Source organism: Salvelinus namaycush, chromosome 23 (assembly GCF_016432855.1).
Source record: "Salvelinus namaycush isolate Seneca chromosome 23, SaNama_1.0, whole genome shotgun sequence".
NCBI classification, from domain to species: domain Eukaryota; kingdom Metazoa; phylum Chordata; class Actinopteri; order Salmoniformes; family Salmonidae; genus Salvelinus; species Salvelinus namaycush.
The window spans coordinates 14,483,636-14,498,081 of NC_052329.1; the positions used below are offsets into that span (position 1 = coordinate 14,483,636).

The window sequence follows — 14,446 nt, forward strand, 5'->3', positions numbered from 1 at the left end:
ATACAAAACTCTAGATCGCCTTTACTCCACACACAGAGATGCATACAAAACTCTAGATCAGTTTTTAGTTTCCTGGCCATTTATCCTCCATTTAAAGGGGTATCAACCAGATTCCTTTTCCAATGGCTTCCTCAGGCTGTGACCAGGCTTTAGACATAGTTTCAGGCTTTTATTTTGAAAAATGAACTCGTTTTTTCAAAACTAGTGAGGTGTCCTCCGAATAATTCCTGTGCACGCGAGAGGAGCTCACCATTTTCCTTTCGTCTCTGAATGAATAGGTTATGGTCCGGTTGAAATATTATCGATTATGTTTGTTAAAAACAACCTGAGGATTGATTATATAAAACATTTGACATGTTTCTACGACCATTACTGATACTTTTTGGAATTTGTCGAACGGAACACGGCTTTGATTTTCTCAGCATAACGCGCAACCCAAATGGCGGTTTTTGGTGATAAAAGTAATATTTATCGAACAAAAATAACATTTGTTGTGTAACTGGGAGTCCCGTGAGTGGAAACATCCGAAGATTATCAAAGGTAAGCGATTAATTTCATTGCTTTTCTGACTTTCGTGACCAAGCTAATCAAGCTAATATAAGGCTAGCTTGTTGTAGCATTGAAAGCTACACTCACAAAAGCTTGGATTTCTTTCGCTGTAAAGTATATTTTCAAAATCTGACACGATAGGTGGATTAACAACAAGGTAAGGTGTGTTTTGGTATATTTCACTTGGGATTGCACGATTATAAATATTTTTAGTAATATTTTTGCATTTGGCGCCCTGCAATTCTAGCGGTTGTTTAGGAAAGTGAACCCGTATTCGGTATCCGTAGCGCAGAGAAGTTAACTGCCTTGTTCAGGGGCAGAACGACAGATTTGTACCTTGTCAGCTTGGGGATTTGCACTTGCAACCTTTCGGTTACTAGTCCAACGCTCTAACCTCTAGGCTACCCTGCTACCCTACGCTACAGGACTGTTTTGCTAGAACAGACTGGAATATGTTCCCGGATTCATCCAATGGCATTGAGGAGTATACCACCTCAGTCATCGGCTTCATCAATAAGTGCATCGATGATGTCATCCCCACAGTGACTGTACGTACATATCCCAACCAGAAGCCATGGATTACAGGCAACATCCGCATCGAGCTAAAGGCTAGAGCTGACGCTTTCAAGGAGCGGGACACTAATCCGGACGCCTACATGAAATCCCGCTATGTCCTCAGACAATCCATCAAACAAGCAAAGCGTCAATACAGGATTAAGATTGAATCCTACTACACCGGCTCTGACGCTCGTCGGATGTGGCAGGGCTTGAAAACTATTACGGACTACAAAGAGAAACCCAGACGCGAGCTCCCCAGTGACGCGAGACGACCAGACGAGCTAAATGCCTTTTATGCTCGCTTCGAGGCAAGAAACACTGAAGCATGCACGAGAGCATCAGCTGTCCTGGATGACTGTGTGATAACGCTCTCAGTAGCCGATGTGAGCAAGACCTTTAAACAGGTCAACATTCACAAAGCCTCTGGGCCAGACGGATTACCAGGACGTGTACTCAAAGCATGCGCGGACCAACTGGCAAGTGTCTTCACTGACATTTTCAACCTCTCCCTGACTGAGTCTGTAATACTTACATGTTTCAAGCAGACCACCATAGTCCCTATGCCCAAGGAAGCGAAGGTGACCTGCCTAAATGATTACCGCCCCGTGGCACTCATGTCGGTAGCCACAAAGTGCTTTGAAAGGCTGGTCATGGCTCACATCAACAGCATCCTCCCGGGTACCTTAGACCCACTCCAATTCGCATACCGCACCAACTGATCCACAGATGATGCAATATCAATCGCACTCCACACTGTCCTTTCCCACATGGACAAAAGGAACACTTATGTGAGAATGCTGTTCATTGACTACAGCTCAGTGTTCAACACCATAGTGCCCACGAAGCTCATCACTAAGCTAAGGACCCTGGGACTAAACATCTCCCTCTGCAACTGGATTCTGGACTTCCTGACGGGCCGCCACCAGGTGGTAAAGGTAGGCAACAACTTGTCTGCCACACTGATCCCCAACACTGGGGCCCCTCATGGGTGTGTACATAGTCCCCTCCCTTACTCCATGTTCACCCATGACTGTGTGGCCAAACACGACTCCAACACCATCATTAAGTTTGCTGACGACACAACAGTGGTAGATCACAGATACCGACGAGACAGCCTATAGGGAGAAGATCAGAGAACTGGCAGTGTGGTGCCAGGACAACAAACTCTCCCTCAATGTGAGCAAGACAAAGGAGCTGATCGTGGACTACAGGAAAAGGCGGGCCGAACAGGCCCCCATTAACATCAACGGGGCTGTAGTGGAGCGGGTCGAGAGTTTCAAGTTCATTGGTGTCCACATCACCAACGATCTATCATGGTCCAAACACACCAAGACAGTCATGAAGAGGGCACAACAAAACCTTTTCCCCCTCAGGAGAATGAAAAAATTTGGCATGGGTCCCCAGATCCTCAAAAAGTTATACAGCTGCACCATTGGGAGCATCCTGACCGGTTGCACCACCACCTGGTATGGCAACTGCTCGGCATCTGACCATAAGGCGCTACAGAGGGTAGTGCGTACAGCCCAGTACATCGCTGGGGCCAAGCTTCCTGCAATCCAGGACCTATATAATAGGCGGTGTCAGAGGAAAGCCCATAAAATTGTCAGAGACTCCAGTCACCCAAGTCATAGACTGTTTTCTCTGCTACCGCACGACAAGCGGTACCGGAGCGCTAAGTCTAAGACCAAAAGGCTTCTTAACAGCTTCTACCCCCAAGCCATAAGACTGCTGAACAATTAATCAAATGGCCACCGGACTATTACATTGACACCACCCCTCCTCCACTTGTGTGGAACACTGCTGCTACTCGTTGTTTATTATCTATGCATAGTCACTTCACCCCCACTTACATGTACAAATGACCTCCAACCTGTACCCCTGCCACTGACTCATTATTGTTAGTGTTATTGTGTCATTTTTTATATTTTTTTACTTTAGTTTATTTGGTCAATATTTTCTAAACTCTTCTTGAACTGCACTGTTGGTTAAGGGCTTGTCAGTAAGCATTTCACGGTAAGGTCTACCGTTGTTGTATTCGGCGCATGTGACAAATAAAGTTTGATTTGATTAAAGCACACTGTTTTGCAATTAAGGTCTACAGTAGCCTCAACAGGACTCTGTAGGGAGGCACCATGGTGTAGCTGGAGGACAACTAGCTTCCATCCTCCTCTGGGTATATGGACTTCAATACAAAACTTAGGAGGCTCATGGTGCTTAATCCACAAATTAACTTCTTAATTTCTTCTTACTTAGGTAGCAAATGCAGCTAGCTAGTTTAGCCTACTCAAACACCTGGCTCAAACAGAGGGGATGCTATGTTAGCTAGCTGGCTATAACTATCCAACACTGGAACTCTTCCAAGTCAAGGTAAGCTTTTGGTTTTACTAATTTATTGCCACCGTGGCCCGCTGGTGTAACTGCTTAACCTCTAACGAGCCTCAACCCCGGATCCGGGATCACCCCCCACCCCCCCCCCACACTGATTAGCATCGCTAGCATAGCGTCACAATTAAATAGTAGCATCTAAATATCATTAAATCACAAGTCCAAGACACCTAATGAAAGATACAGATCTTGTGAATAAAGCCACCATTTCAGATTTTTAAAATGTTTTACAGGGAAGACACAATATGTAAATCTATTAGCTAAACACGTTAGCAAAAGACACCATTTTTCTTTGTCCACCATTTTTTCTCTCCACCAGTAGCTATCACCAATTCGGCTAAACTAAGATATTGATAGCCATTAACCAAGAAAAAACCTCATCAGATGACAGTCTGATAACATATTTATGGTATAGGATAGGTTTTGTTAGAAAAATTTGCATATTTCAGGTATAAATCATAGTTTGCCATTGCAGCCACCATCACAAATCTCACCAAAGCGACTAGAATTACTACAGAGAGCAACTTGTATTACCAATTTACTCATCATAAAACATTTCTTAAAAATACACAGCACATAGCAATGGAAAGACACAGATCTTGTGAATTCAGACAACATTTCAGATTTTCTAAGTGTTTTACGGCGAAAACACAATAAATCGTTATATTAGCATACCACATATGCAAACGTTACCCGAGCACTGATTCTAGCCAAAGAGAGCGATATCGTATCATCGCCAAAATATATTAATTTTTTCACTAACCTTCTCAGAATTCTTCAGATGACACTCCTGTAACATCATATTACAACACACATATAGAGTTTGTTCGAAAATGTGCATATTTAGCCATAAAAAACCGTGGTTATACAATGAAAATAGTAGCAAAACAAGCCTGGAAATGTCGGTCGCCATCTTTGAGTGATCTAGTTTAATCAATAGCTAATCATATACTTGACTAAAAAATACAGGGTTGACAGGAATCGAAAGACAAATTAGTTCTTAATGCAATCGCTGATTTACATTTTTTAAATTATCCTTACTTTTCAATACAGGTTGCGCCAAGCGAAGCTATACAAAACAAAATGGCGGCGTAAGCGTTTAACATTTTTCGACAGAAACACGATTTATCATCATAAATTGTTCTTACTGTGAGCTGTTCTTCCATCAAAATCTTGGGCAAAGAATCCTTTCTTGGGTCTAATCTTCTTTTGGTCGAAAGATGTCCACTTGTCCGTCGAAATGCCCACTAACGTATGACCGGGACCCCGAAACGTGCCCAGCGCTTCAAAGTGCACAACAAAGCAATGCCTCAAAATCGCACTAAAAGGATATAAATTGCTATACAACGGTTCAAATTAACTACCTTATGATGCTGTTAACACCTATAACGGGTAAAAACATGACCGGAGAAATATTACTGGCTAAACTAACGCTTGGAAGGAGGCGAGTCCGATGTCCTTCGCGCGCAAGGCGCAGGCAGCAAAGGGAAGCTACTTCCGGTATTTGCTGTTTTATACAGCCCCTGATTGCGCAATCGACTCCATTCAAAGCGTCATCACGCACTGACATCCAGGGGAAGACGTAAGAAGTGTCTGTTTCTTCATAGCATTTACACGGACCTTTAAACTGACTCCAGATCAGTGGCCAAAATGTTTGAAATCTGACTCCCTATCATGAAAAGTGCTGTAGATTGAGTTCTGTTTCACTCAGAGACAAAATTCCAACGGCTATAGAAACTAGAGAGTGTTTTCTATCCAATAATAATAATAATATGCATATTGTACGAGCAAGAATTGAGTAGGAAGCCGTTTAATCTGTAGTGCAAATTATGCTAATGCGAAACAGCACCCCCTATATTCGCAAGAAGTTAACTGCTTACAGGCTGTACAATGTACTGCATTATTGTAGGGGATTTACTAATGCGTTAGTTCTAGTAGCTATGTTGACTATGACATTACGTTATCTAATATGGTGACAGCGATGTAGGCTGTGTGTAGCAGTTATCATATGAAGGTATGAGTTGGGAAGGTTTTTTCAGCTGGTCACAGACAGCTGTTGTGTTGTGCACCGACAATTATACGAGGCTTTGAAAGTGAACAGTTTGCGTGTGATCAGGGTTCTATTCATTCCGCCGATTCTGTTGAAATACGTTTCTTAAACGGAAGCAAACGGAATGAAATGAGGATAAACATACCTGAATTTGTCCAATAGAAACTCATGATGGGTACAGGGAAAATTAGAGTATCATGTAGGAGCCTAAACGTATCAATGTTACATTGAACTGGGTGAATGGAATATGAATGACAGTCATCCAATATGCTGTAATAGAAATAAGGACATGCTCATATATTTTTTTTTCCAATGAGCATCTTCCATCTTAAACGGCACTGACCACTACTACCCTTTCTCACCCATCCTGCTCCTCGCTCCACACGACTCTCACACTTCCCAAGTCGCCTGCCTCCAACACATACACACAGAAACGCACACACATGAACACAATACACATACAAACCTGTACACACAAACACACAGTTACACACATTAACTCACATGAACACAATACACAGACTAACTCACTCATAAACACACACATCGATACACACACTCACACATTCACACATACAAACACATGACCCCCCCCCCCCCCCCCCCCCCCCAACAATGGAGTCACCCTCAACAGACGACTAGCGGGAGAGAGCGCTACCCTGCTACCCAAGCTCATAGAAATAAGGGAATGAGAGAGAAAAGAAAGGAACCCAAAAGCAACCCCCCGGTCATCCTCGGGGGCCCTGCCTGGCCTCTTTACCCCTTGGCCCCTGTGCTCTGTGTACATCCTGGCGGCCCCCGAGCACCCAGCTGTCAGGATACTGACGTCTTAATCAATCCTGGCCCACGACCTTGTCACACATACCAGCAAGATGGATGAACAACTTAGTGACCTTTGACCCTCAGCCAGCGTTCACAATCCCCTGACCCCCCCTAACCCACACACCCCCCAACCTCACTGCTCCAACAATGATGGAGGAGTCCCATTCACTCACCACTGCTGGGAACCAGAGGCCAAGGTACCCCCATAACCTTTGCACACACACACACACACACACACACACACACACACACACACACCTTCTTTCTGACAGAGGACTTGAGACCCAACCCCCCATCTCAGCCCCTCTTTAGTGTCTTGGACCACATGATTATATTGAAGTTGAGCCCCCCACTATTCTGCCTCGTCATGCTGTGGAATATTAACCAGCTCATCAGTGCACTTGAAGGCTGACAGTGAGCTCCACCTTTTAACCCATCAAACACTGAGGTGAACCCTGGACTGACGCTCTGGTAGCCATGGAGACTGTGTCTGAACTAACTCTGATGTGATAGTTGCCCGTGAGATTGGTATGAGAGGGAACTAAATATTGCTGACTCACACCAGTAATGATACATAATCATTCAAAGAGATTAACTGAATTGAACAAGTGTATTTAACTACCCTCAATCTGCTCTCCTTCATCCCTCCATCTCTGCTCTCCTTCATCCCTCTATCTCTGCTCTCCTTCATCCCTCCATCTGCTCTCCTTCATCCCTCCATCTCTGCTCTCCTTCATCCCTCTATCTCTGCTCTCCTTCATCCCTCCATCTCTGCTCTCCTTCATCCCTCCATCTCTGCTCTTTCCTTCATCCCTCCATCTCTGCTCTCTCCTTCTTTGAAGACAACCCAGGGGAGTGAGAGACTGGCCCCAGCTATCCACATAGCCACAGCCACCGACAGGGGAGTGAGAGACTGGCCCCAGCTATCCACACAGCCACAGCCACCGACAGGGGAGTGAGAGACTGGCCCCAGCTATCCACACAGCCACAGCCACCGACAGGGGAGTGAGAGACTGGCCCCAGCTATCCACACAGCCACAGCCACCGACAGGGGAGTGAGAGACTGGCCCCAGCTATCCACACAGCCACAGCCACCGACAGGGGAGTGAGAGACTGGCCCCAGCTATCCACACAGCCACAGCCACCGACAGGGGAGTGAGAGACTGGCCCCAGCTATCCACACAGCCACAGCCACCGACAGGGGAGACGGGCTACATTCCAAAGAACATTCTTGCCACAAAATGCTACCCCCTCACCCGCAACCTTTTTTCCCACACACACACCATCTGTGACCATTTGTACCTCAGTGCGCCCTCCTCGTCCCCCCTCAGAAAGAGCCAGCCCTAGTACCCTAAATCACCAGGTCTGTTTGTCATGCAATTAGTCCTCTGCGATAGAGCTTAAAGGCTCCCCCGTAAATGAAGGTAGGTAGAGTGGCCCGTCCCCATTGTAGCCACGCACCAAGAGAGAAACACACAGTAGGCCTATAATATCCTTGGTAATTGTATCGACAGATTCAACATATGATCTCCGCTGGCTTTTGAGTACAATTTTGTTTTCTTGCATTGCCTTGTTTTTACTCATATGCTGATGGTTTAATATAAGACATCCACCAAGTATAGCCACTCAAACAACATTAAACAGAACCAAGAGGGATCAGTGAGATGGAAGAGTAAAACAAACACTTGTAGCATTTTTCCCCCTCACCCTCAATGCCGTGTGTGTGTGTGTGTGTGTGTGTATGTGTGTGTGTGTGTGTGTGTGTGTGTGTGTGTGTGTGTGTGTGTGTGTGTGTGTGTGTGTGTGTGTGTGTGTGTGTGTGTGTGTGTGTGTGTGTGTGTGTGTGTGTGTGTGTGTGTGTGTGTGTGTGTGTGTGTTTCTTTCCACCTCTCATCCACCAGCATATAATGAGGTGAATGAGCACTGGCCCTACCGAGAATCATCTGGCTGGGATTGGGGCTGGGGGTGGGGAGGAGAGAGAGAGAATGGGAAACATCTGGTTGGGATTGGAGCTGGGTTGGGGAGGAGAGAGAGAGGGACTGGAAATCATCTGGCTGGGATTGGGGCTGGGGCTGGGGGTGGGGAGGAGAGAGAGAGGGACTGGAAATCATCTGGCTGGGATTTGGGCTGGTGTTGGGATGTGGAGGAGATAGAGAGAGACAGACTGGGAATCATCTGGCTGGGATTGGGTCTGGTGTTGGGGTGGGGAAGAGAGAGAGAGAGACTGGGAATCATCTGGCTGAGATTGGGGCTAGGAGTAGAGAGAGAGACTGGCAGCTACTGGTATCTATTTAGACTGATCTCTTCTGAGCCATTTATCCACCAGAGACACACAGCAGACAGGCAGGCCTGTTCTCCTGGCCGAACTAACACATCCCAATAGCAGGCCTGTTCCCCTGGCCGAACTAACACATCCCAATAGCAGGCCTGTTCCCCTGGCCGAACTAACACATCCCAATAGCAGGTCTGTTCCCCTGGCCGAACTAACACATCCCAATAGCAGGTCTGTTCCCCTGGCCGAACTAACACATCCCAATAGCAGGCCTGTTCCCCTGGCCGAACTAACACATCCCAATAGCAGGCCTGTTCCCCTGGCCGAACTAACACATCCCAATAGCAGGCCTGTTCTCCTGGCCGAACTAACACATCCCAATAGCAGGCCTGTTCCCCTGGCCGAACTAACACATCCCAATAGCAGGCCTGTTCTCCTGGCCGAACTAACACATCCCAATAGCAGGCCTGTTCCCTTGGCCGAACTAAAACATCCCAATTGCCTGGATAATTACGGAATTTACAATCATCACTGCTTCTTTAACCAGCCTGATACCATGTAGGATAGACGCAGGGAGGGGTGGAGGAGAGAGAGACAACAAGCAACAGAGAGAGAGGTTGGTGAATAGAGGAGAGGGGGGAAGAGGGAGAGAGTGAGAGACAAAGAGAGCGGGATACATGGAGGGAGTGAGACAAAGAGACCTACAGAGAGAGAGGAGGGAGATATGATAAAGAAGCAGGCTTCTGTATGGAGATAGAGATGGAAGGTGAAGGAAGAGAGAAAGATAGAGACAAGTATAAATAACCACACAGAACAGCTGCCGCCCGTGACTAGAGGAATATATATATCTGAGGCAGACAGAAGATTTCTCTCCTTAACTTACCCTGACATTTAGCGTTCCTCTCCTCGAATCCCGGGTTACACAGGCAGTTCCCGATGGGCACCAGCCACTCTCCGTCCGCCCCGCAGTACATTTTGGGAACGTCACGCTCCTCAGAATTATGCACGCAGGATCCTCGGACTTCCACCAGTGAGGACGTGTCGGCCCCGGTGATGGTGTCAGGGAACTGGGCCAGGTTCCTCACAGCCATGGGACACTTCTTATAGAACACCCTGACAGACACCAGGGCGATGCAGGCTCCCACGTCCTGGAAGGCCAGGTAGAAACCCTTCCGGGTCAAGGCGCCCACGTCCCTGACCTCCGTGTTCAGCTTCATGATGCGGTCTCCGATGTCCACCTGGGTGAAGCTCTCGTCGGCCGCCACCGTGTCGATCTTGCCAAACTGGTTCTCTCGGATGTAGCGCTCCTTGTCGTTGTTGGACTCGTAGTAGTAGAGGTTGAAGGTCTCCTTGCAGGTTCCCATGACACCAGGGAGGCTGTTACAGTCGCGCAGGGTGAACTTGATCTCGATGTAGACACGCTGGGCGCCACCTCGGAGGATCCAGTCCGTTCTAAGCCAGTTGTTCTGGTTGGGTTCCATGACGTTACACACCTGGTACGTCCTGATGGGAATGTTCTTCTCATCCATGATGCTCACCTCCTCCCACTGTAGACACAAACACAGAGACAATGTTAGGAAAAAATCGGACAAACATTATATCAACATTAGAAAATTCTGGAAAATGGTAGGCCACATAAAAACATTGACTTGCAAACATACATTGAGAAAGACCATAGCAAAATGGTGACTCAATATCTGTGTCCCAGTAGGCCAATTATTTAATGGACAAGCTTGTCAATTCAAGAATAATAAATGCATGACAAGGCCTAATATACACAGTACGGCCTTTTATAATGAAACTACTACTGGTACAGGCATAAATAAGTACAAATAGGCCTACTGTACTGTATTCAATCCCGACTAGTAAGTTTTATCTCCACATAAAAGGAAACCAACCAAATCCTTGGGGAACATGCACCATTCATTATTACTATAATGTCAAATTGAATGTCTCAATGTAAATCCCCATAACTCCATGATAAATTTAAAGGTCACAAAATGGAGAGAAATACAGAGAGAGAGCGAAGAGAAAGGAAAGGGGGTATTGAAACAATCTTATGTATGAGCTAATGGATAGGCCCTAAGTCTGTAATAATGGCTTATAGTGATTAGAATAGAAACCCAAGTGATTTGAACAGAAACCCAATAGAAAAAGTGTGCCTGTGTTCTTTCTGTAGGTATAGAAATGATTTTGGAGAGGGAGAGGTTTTGACAGCACACATGTGGATCGGGTGTATGGATTACGCTATTGATGACTGGCTGGCTTATTATTATAGGAGCAATGTTTGTTTTACTTATGATAAAGAGCCTAGGGTACAGTATATGGCGTTTTGAAAGGCATTGGGGGCATTATGGCATGCTCATAAAGGTCCAATGCAGCAGTTTTTATCTCAATATCAAATCATTTCTGGGTAACAATTAGGACCTTACTGTGATTGTTTTCAATTATAATGGTCAAAAAAGAAACAAAATAGCTTCTCAGCAAAGAGCAAATAATTTTGCTAGGACTGTCTGGGAGTGGTCTGAGTGGGGAGGGGAAAACTGAGAACTAGCTTTTTATTGGCAGAGAGGTTTGGAAATCTCTTTCTTATTGGTCTATTAACTAATTTACCACCTGGTGATGTCAACAGACAGGCCAAAACTCTATCCCACCAAAACAGGCTGTAATTTCAGGCAGTCTTTTCAAACAGTTCTTGCACTAAAAGGGCATAATCATAATTTCACATTATTATCTGACCGTATGGTGTGGAAATATATATAAAAACAGGTAAATCACGTTTTTCACTTCGCTGGGCCTTTACATTTTTCATAATGAGGTTAAAAAAGGGTTTTCGAATTTATTGCATTTAAAAACAAGAGCAGACAAACCAGCCTTCTGCTTGTATCTGGTTAGGACTATATAGTATTCAGAGAAAGGAGTCCAAACAGGGCTATTACTACGGGGAAGAATACATCCTGCGCTGAATTTGATTCAACGTGTTATCATAAATAATCTCGTTCAAAGCCCTATACCTTTGAGTAGGGGAGATAACTATATAACATGGCTGAGGCTCCGTAACCCCCGCTGCTCTATTCCACTGCTCTCTTCTCTCTGTTTGGCCCTTTATCGTGGAAATCAACCGGTGTGGCAGATAAGGCCGCACCTTTCCCCGATAGCGGAGGAGAGAGAGAATGTGGGCAATTGGTTGTAATGAGAGGGTGAATGCAGGCCTGTCTGCGCTGTCAGCACCCTGTCAATCACTCCGCCACAGAGGAAACGGCTGAAGGAGGAACAGAGAGCAACTAACAGCAGCACACACGAACCAAGTTCATTGAACAACAACTCAACCCCATGGTGAATAAAACAAGAGTTGGAGAGGCGGGGCTGCGACAAAAGATCAACGTTTCTTTTATGGGTCTATAGCATACGATAAACAGTATCATTAAAATATAATGGATATGCCAGAAGATGTCTGAAAAGACAGAAGAACGTCATTGCTCTTGGATAGCATATGTTGCTCTACTTTGGGACACCTTGTTGGTTTAGTCTATAAACACGACTAAAACTATAAGATGGTCCCATGCAATTAATCAGACGCCAGTGCTGCTGCTGCTTCGGCTCAGGGAACAACTCACAGGGGAGTGTGCCAGACAGGACCCAGCCGCGCGCACCCCGGGCCCCTTCACGGCCATTCCCGAAACAGTCGCACTCTGTACATGATCAGCGCAACTATATATATCCCAATTAGACCACGGGATCACGCATTTAGTCCGATCACATTCCCTATCGCTTTATGGCCCAATCCAATCATACAGCGAGGACTGAAACCCGCTGCCCTTTCCCTTCATTCATCCATTCCAGAGGGCCCTTTCTGTGCTGCCAAGTTCCTCTCCCCCGCGCCTCAATGGGGGAAAAGGATATACAGTTTCTCCACAAAGACCGATTCAATCCGCCGTCTATTCAGGAAACCCGACGCCTGCTACAGTATCGGACTCGAATCTGACCATTACTGCAAGTAGAGAGAGAGGAGGGAGGGGGCCGGTAGGCTATAGAGGACATCATCTCTCCATTTTGAATCAACGGGGGACTCGCGTCCTAACGAAGGGCACTTACCCCTCCTTCTGTTGGGTTGGCGACCCAGCCCAACTCCCCCGCTACGGATCTGGAGTCCAGTAACGTCACTGAAAAACATAGAAAGAGAAGTGAGCAGTTATAGGCTGTTCATAACACTGATGATGTGTAATCTTGTCTACAGTGCTAATATACCGTTTGGAAAAGCCACGGTGCTGTTAAATTACCATAGTTGGATAGTTATGCAGTTTGATCGAGGAAAACAATTATGCGCAATCTGCTCAACGAAAAACGAGTCTGAAATAGGCTAATGATCGATGTGTAACGACCTATCTATAGGCCCATGTCCACGCATATAACTCCATAAAATATGTAATGTTTGGATTACTCAAATGCGTAATTTTGATATTTTTTTTCAGGGGGATTTGTGATTAAAAACATAAAGGGACCCCTGTAATATTCATATATAGTATATATTATATTTTTTACGGGGATTTGATATTTGTATAAAGAACCATGGGTATTGTCATTGTAACCCAGTGAGTGAAACGCTGGATGTTAATAAATAGGCCTAGATATTCGAGACTCCGTTTGTCTGTTTTAACTCCTGACGTTCGATGATGATCAATCGAAGTCAATTAGAGGAGCACGGACTTCTAAATGAATTTGCTTCAGTGAGAAATCAAAAATAATCCGTGATGAGATTTAAATAGCCTCTTATATTTCTAACTGCAATCTTCTCAGTGCGCAGTGACGGAAATCTACATAAGCGCTTAAATGTGCATTTAATTTAATTTTAAAGAGTGGATTTAATTTAAGATGTTAACATTTATCTGATATTACTTGGCTTAGGTAATTATTTGAGTACTGTTTTGAAGTTAATGCATTTGACATAGAAAATGCACAAGAGCCACTTGATAATTGAATGGGGATTATTGTACAGAACTGCGACTGCAATACATGGTTATGAACTAAAATAACATGGCTCATTTTGGAAGGGGGGGTTGCACCACCGTCCTGCACAAAACCAGATACAGACATGCCCTCCAAAGCAATAATGATTGCTAAATAAAATCAAGTCTTTGTAGTCTATATGGCTCAAGAAAAAAAACTAATTTTGTTGAAGAAGGTGACTGTTGCTTAATTAACAGAAACTGTGAAGTAAGACTTCCCAGCACTCCACTCGGACCCTGCTAGAGCCCCATATAGACTTCATACGCTCCGGCTTTCTGCCAAGCGCTTTCAACAATTTAGGTAGCAAGAGGACCAAGTAGCCTACGACACAAAACGTTCGATGGGTTTGACGCAAATGGAAATCCAATGTCAGAGAATAATGGCACATGTTGTTGAGCAAATTAATAGTGTTGCCCCCTTATTTGAGTGCTGCAGGTTCTTGCACGAGTCCAGAATAGCTACGGGACAACGGGCTCGTGGTCCGCCTCACACACGAAGTGGACGGAGTATAAACTAACGGAGAAGAAGTCCAAGACGGGGCTCCGCTGTTATTCCAAGTCTTACCTTCATTTGGGGGGTAAATCCGTGCCGAAGAAACAAACGTAGAAATCCCAAACAGCACAGAGGTCGCCGTAAACAAAATCCCAGCCATGAGTGCCATTTGTCGTTCGCCTTTTTTCTCGTCGTTCGTTCCGCTCCTCGCAGGTCTTGCTCTCTCTCTCTCCCTGTGGAATATGCGTTTGAAGCAGGGATAGAGCGATGCTCCGAAAACAGCCAGGAGGCGGGTCTGAGCGCTCTGACGC

At 45.5% G+C, this 14,446-nt stretch overlaps 1 protein-coding gene across 1 annotated transcript; it reads right to left on the bottom strand.

Annotated features, from left to right (window-relative positions):
- Positions 1-9,310: 9,310 nt before the first annotated feature.
- On the bottom strand, positions 9,311-14,367 carry LOC120018809 (ephrin type-A receptor 4-like). Its single transcript, XM_038962023.1, has 3 exons — positions 14,208-14,367; positions 12,732-12,799; positions 9,311-10,183 (listed from the first exon to the last, which is right to left on the bottom strand). Exons 1-3 carry the CDS (start codon positions 14,302-14,304, stop codon positions 9,467-9,469), a joined length of 882 nt encoding a protein of 293 aa, XP_038817951.1. The 5' UTR covers positions 14,305-14,367; the 3' UTR covers positions 9,311-9,466.
- Positions 14,368-14,446: the final 79 nt, after the last annotated feature.

What these genes read in the sequence shown, in the direction of transcription:
- LOC120018809 (XM_038962023.1), bottom strand. Translation starts at nt 14,304, where the DNA reads ATGGCACTCATGGCTGGGATTTTGTTTACGGCGACCTCTGTGCTGTTT. An exon ending in GATTTACCCCCCAAATGAAG is followed by an intron (nt 12,800 to 14,207) that starts GTAAGACTTGGA and finishes TATGTTTTTCAG; the next exon opens with TGACGTTACTGGACTCCAGA. An exon ending in CCAACCCAACAGAAGGAGGG is followed by an intron (nt 10,184 to 12,731) that starts GTAAGTGCCCTT and finishes TTGTGTCTACAG; the next exon opens with TGGGAGGAGGTGAGCATCAT.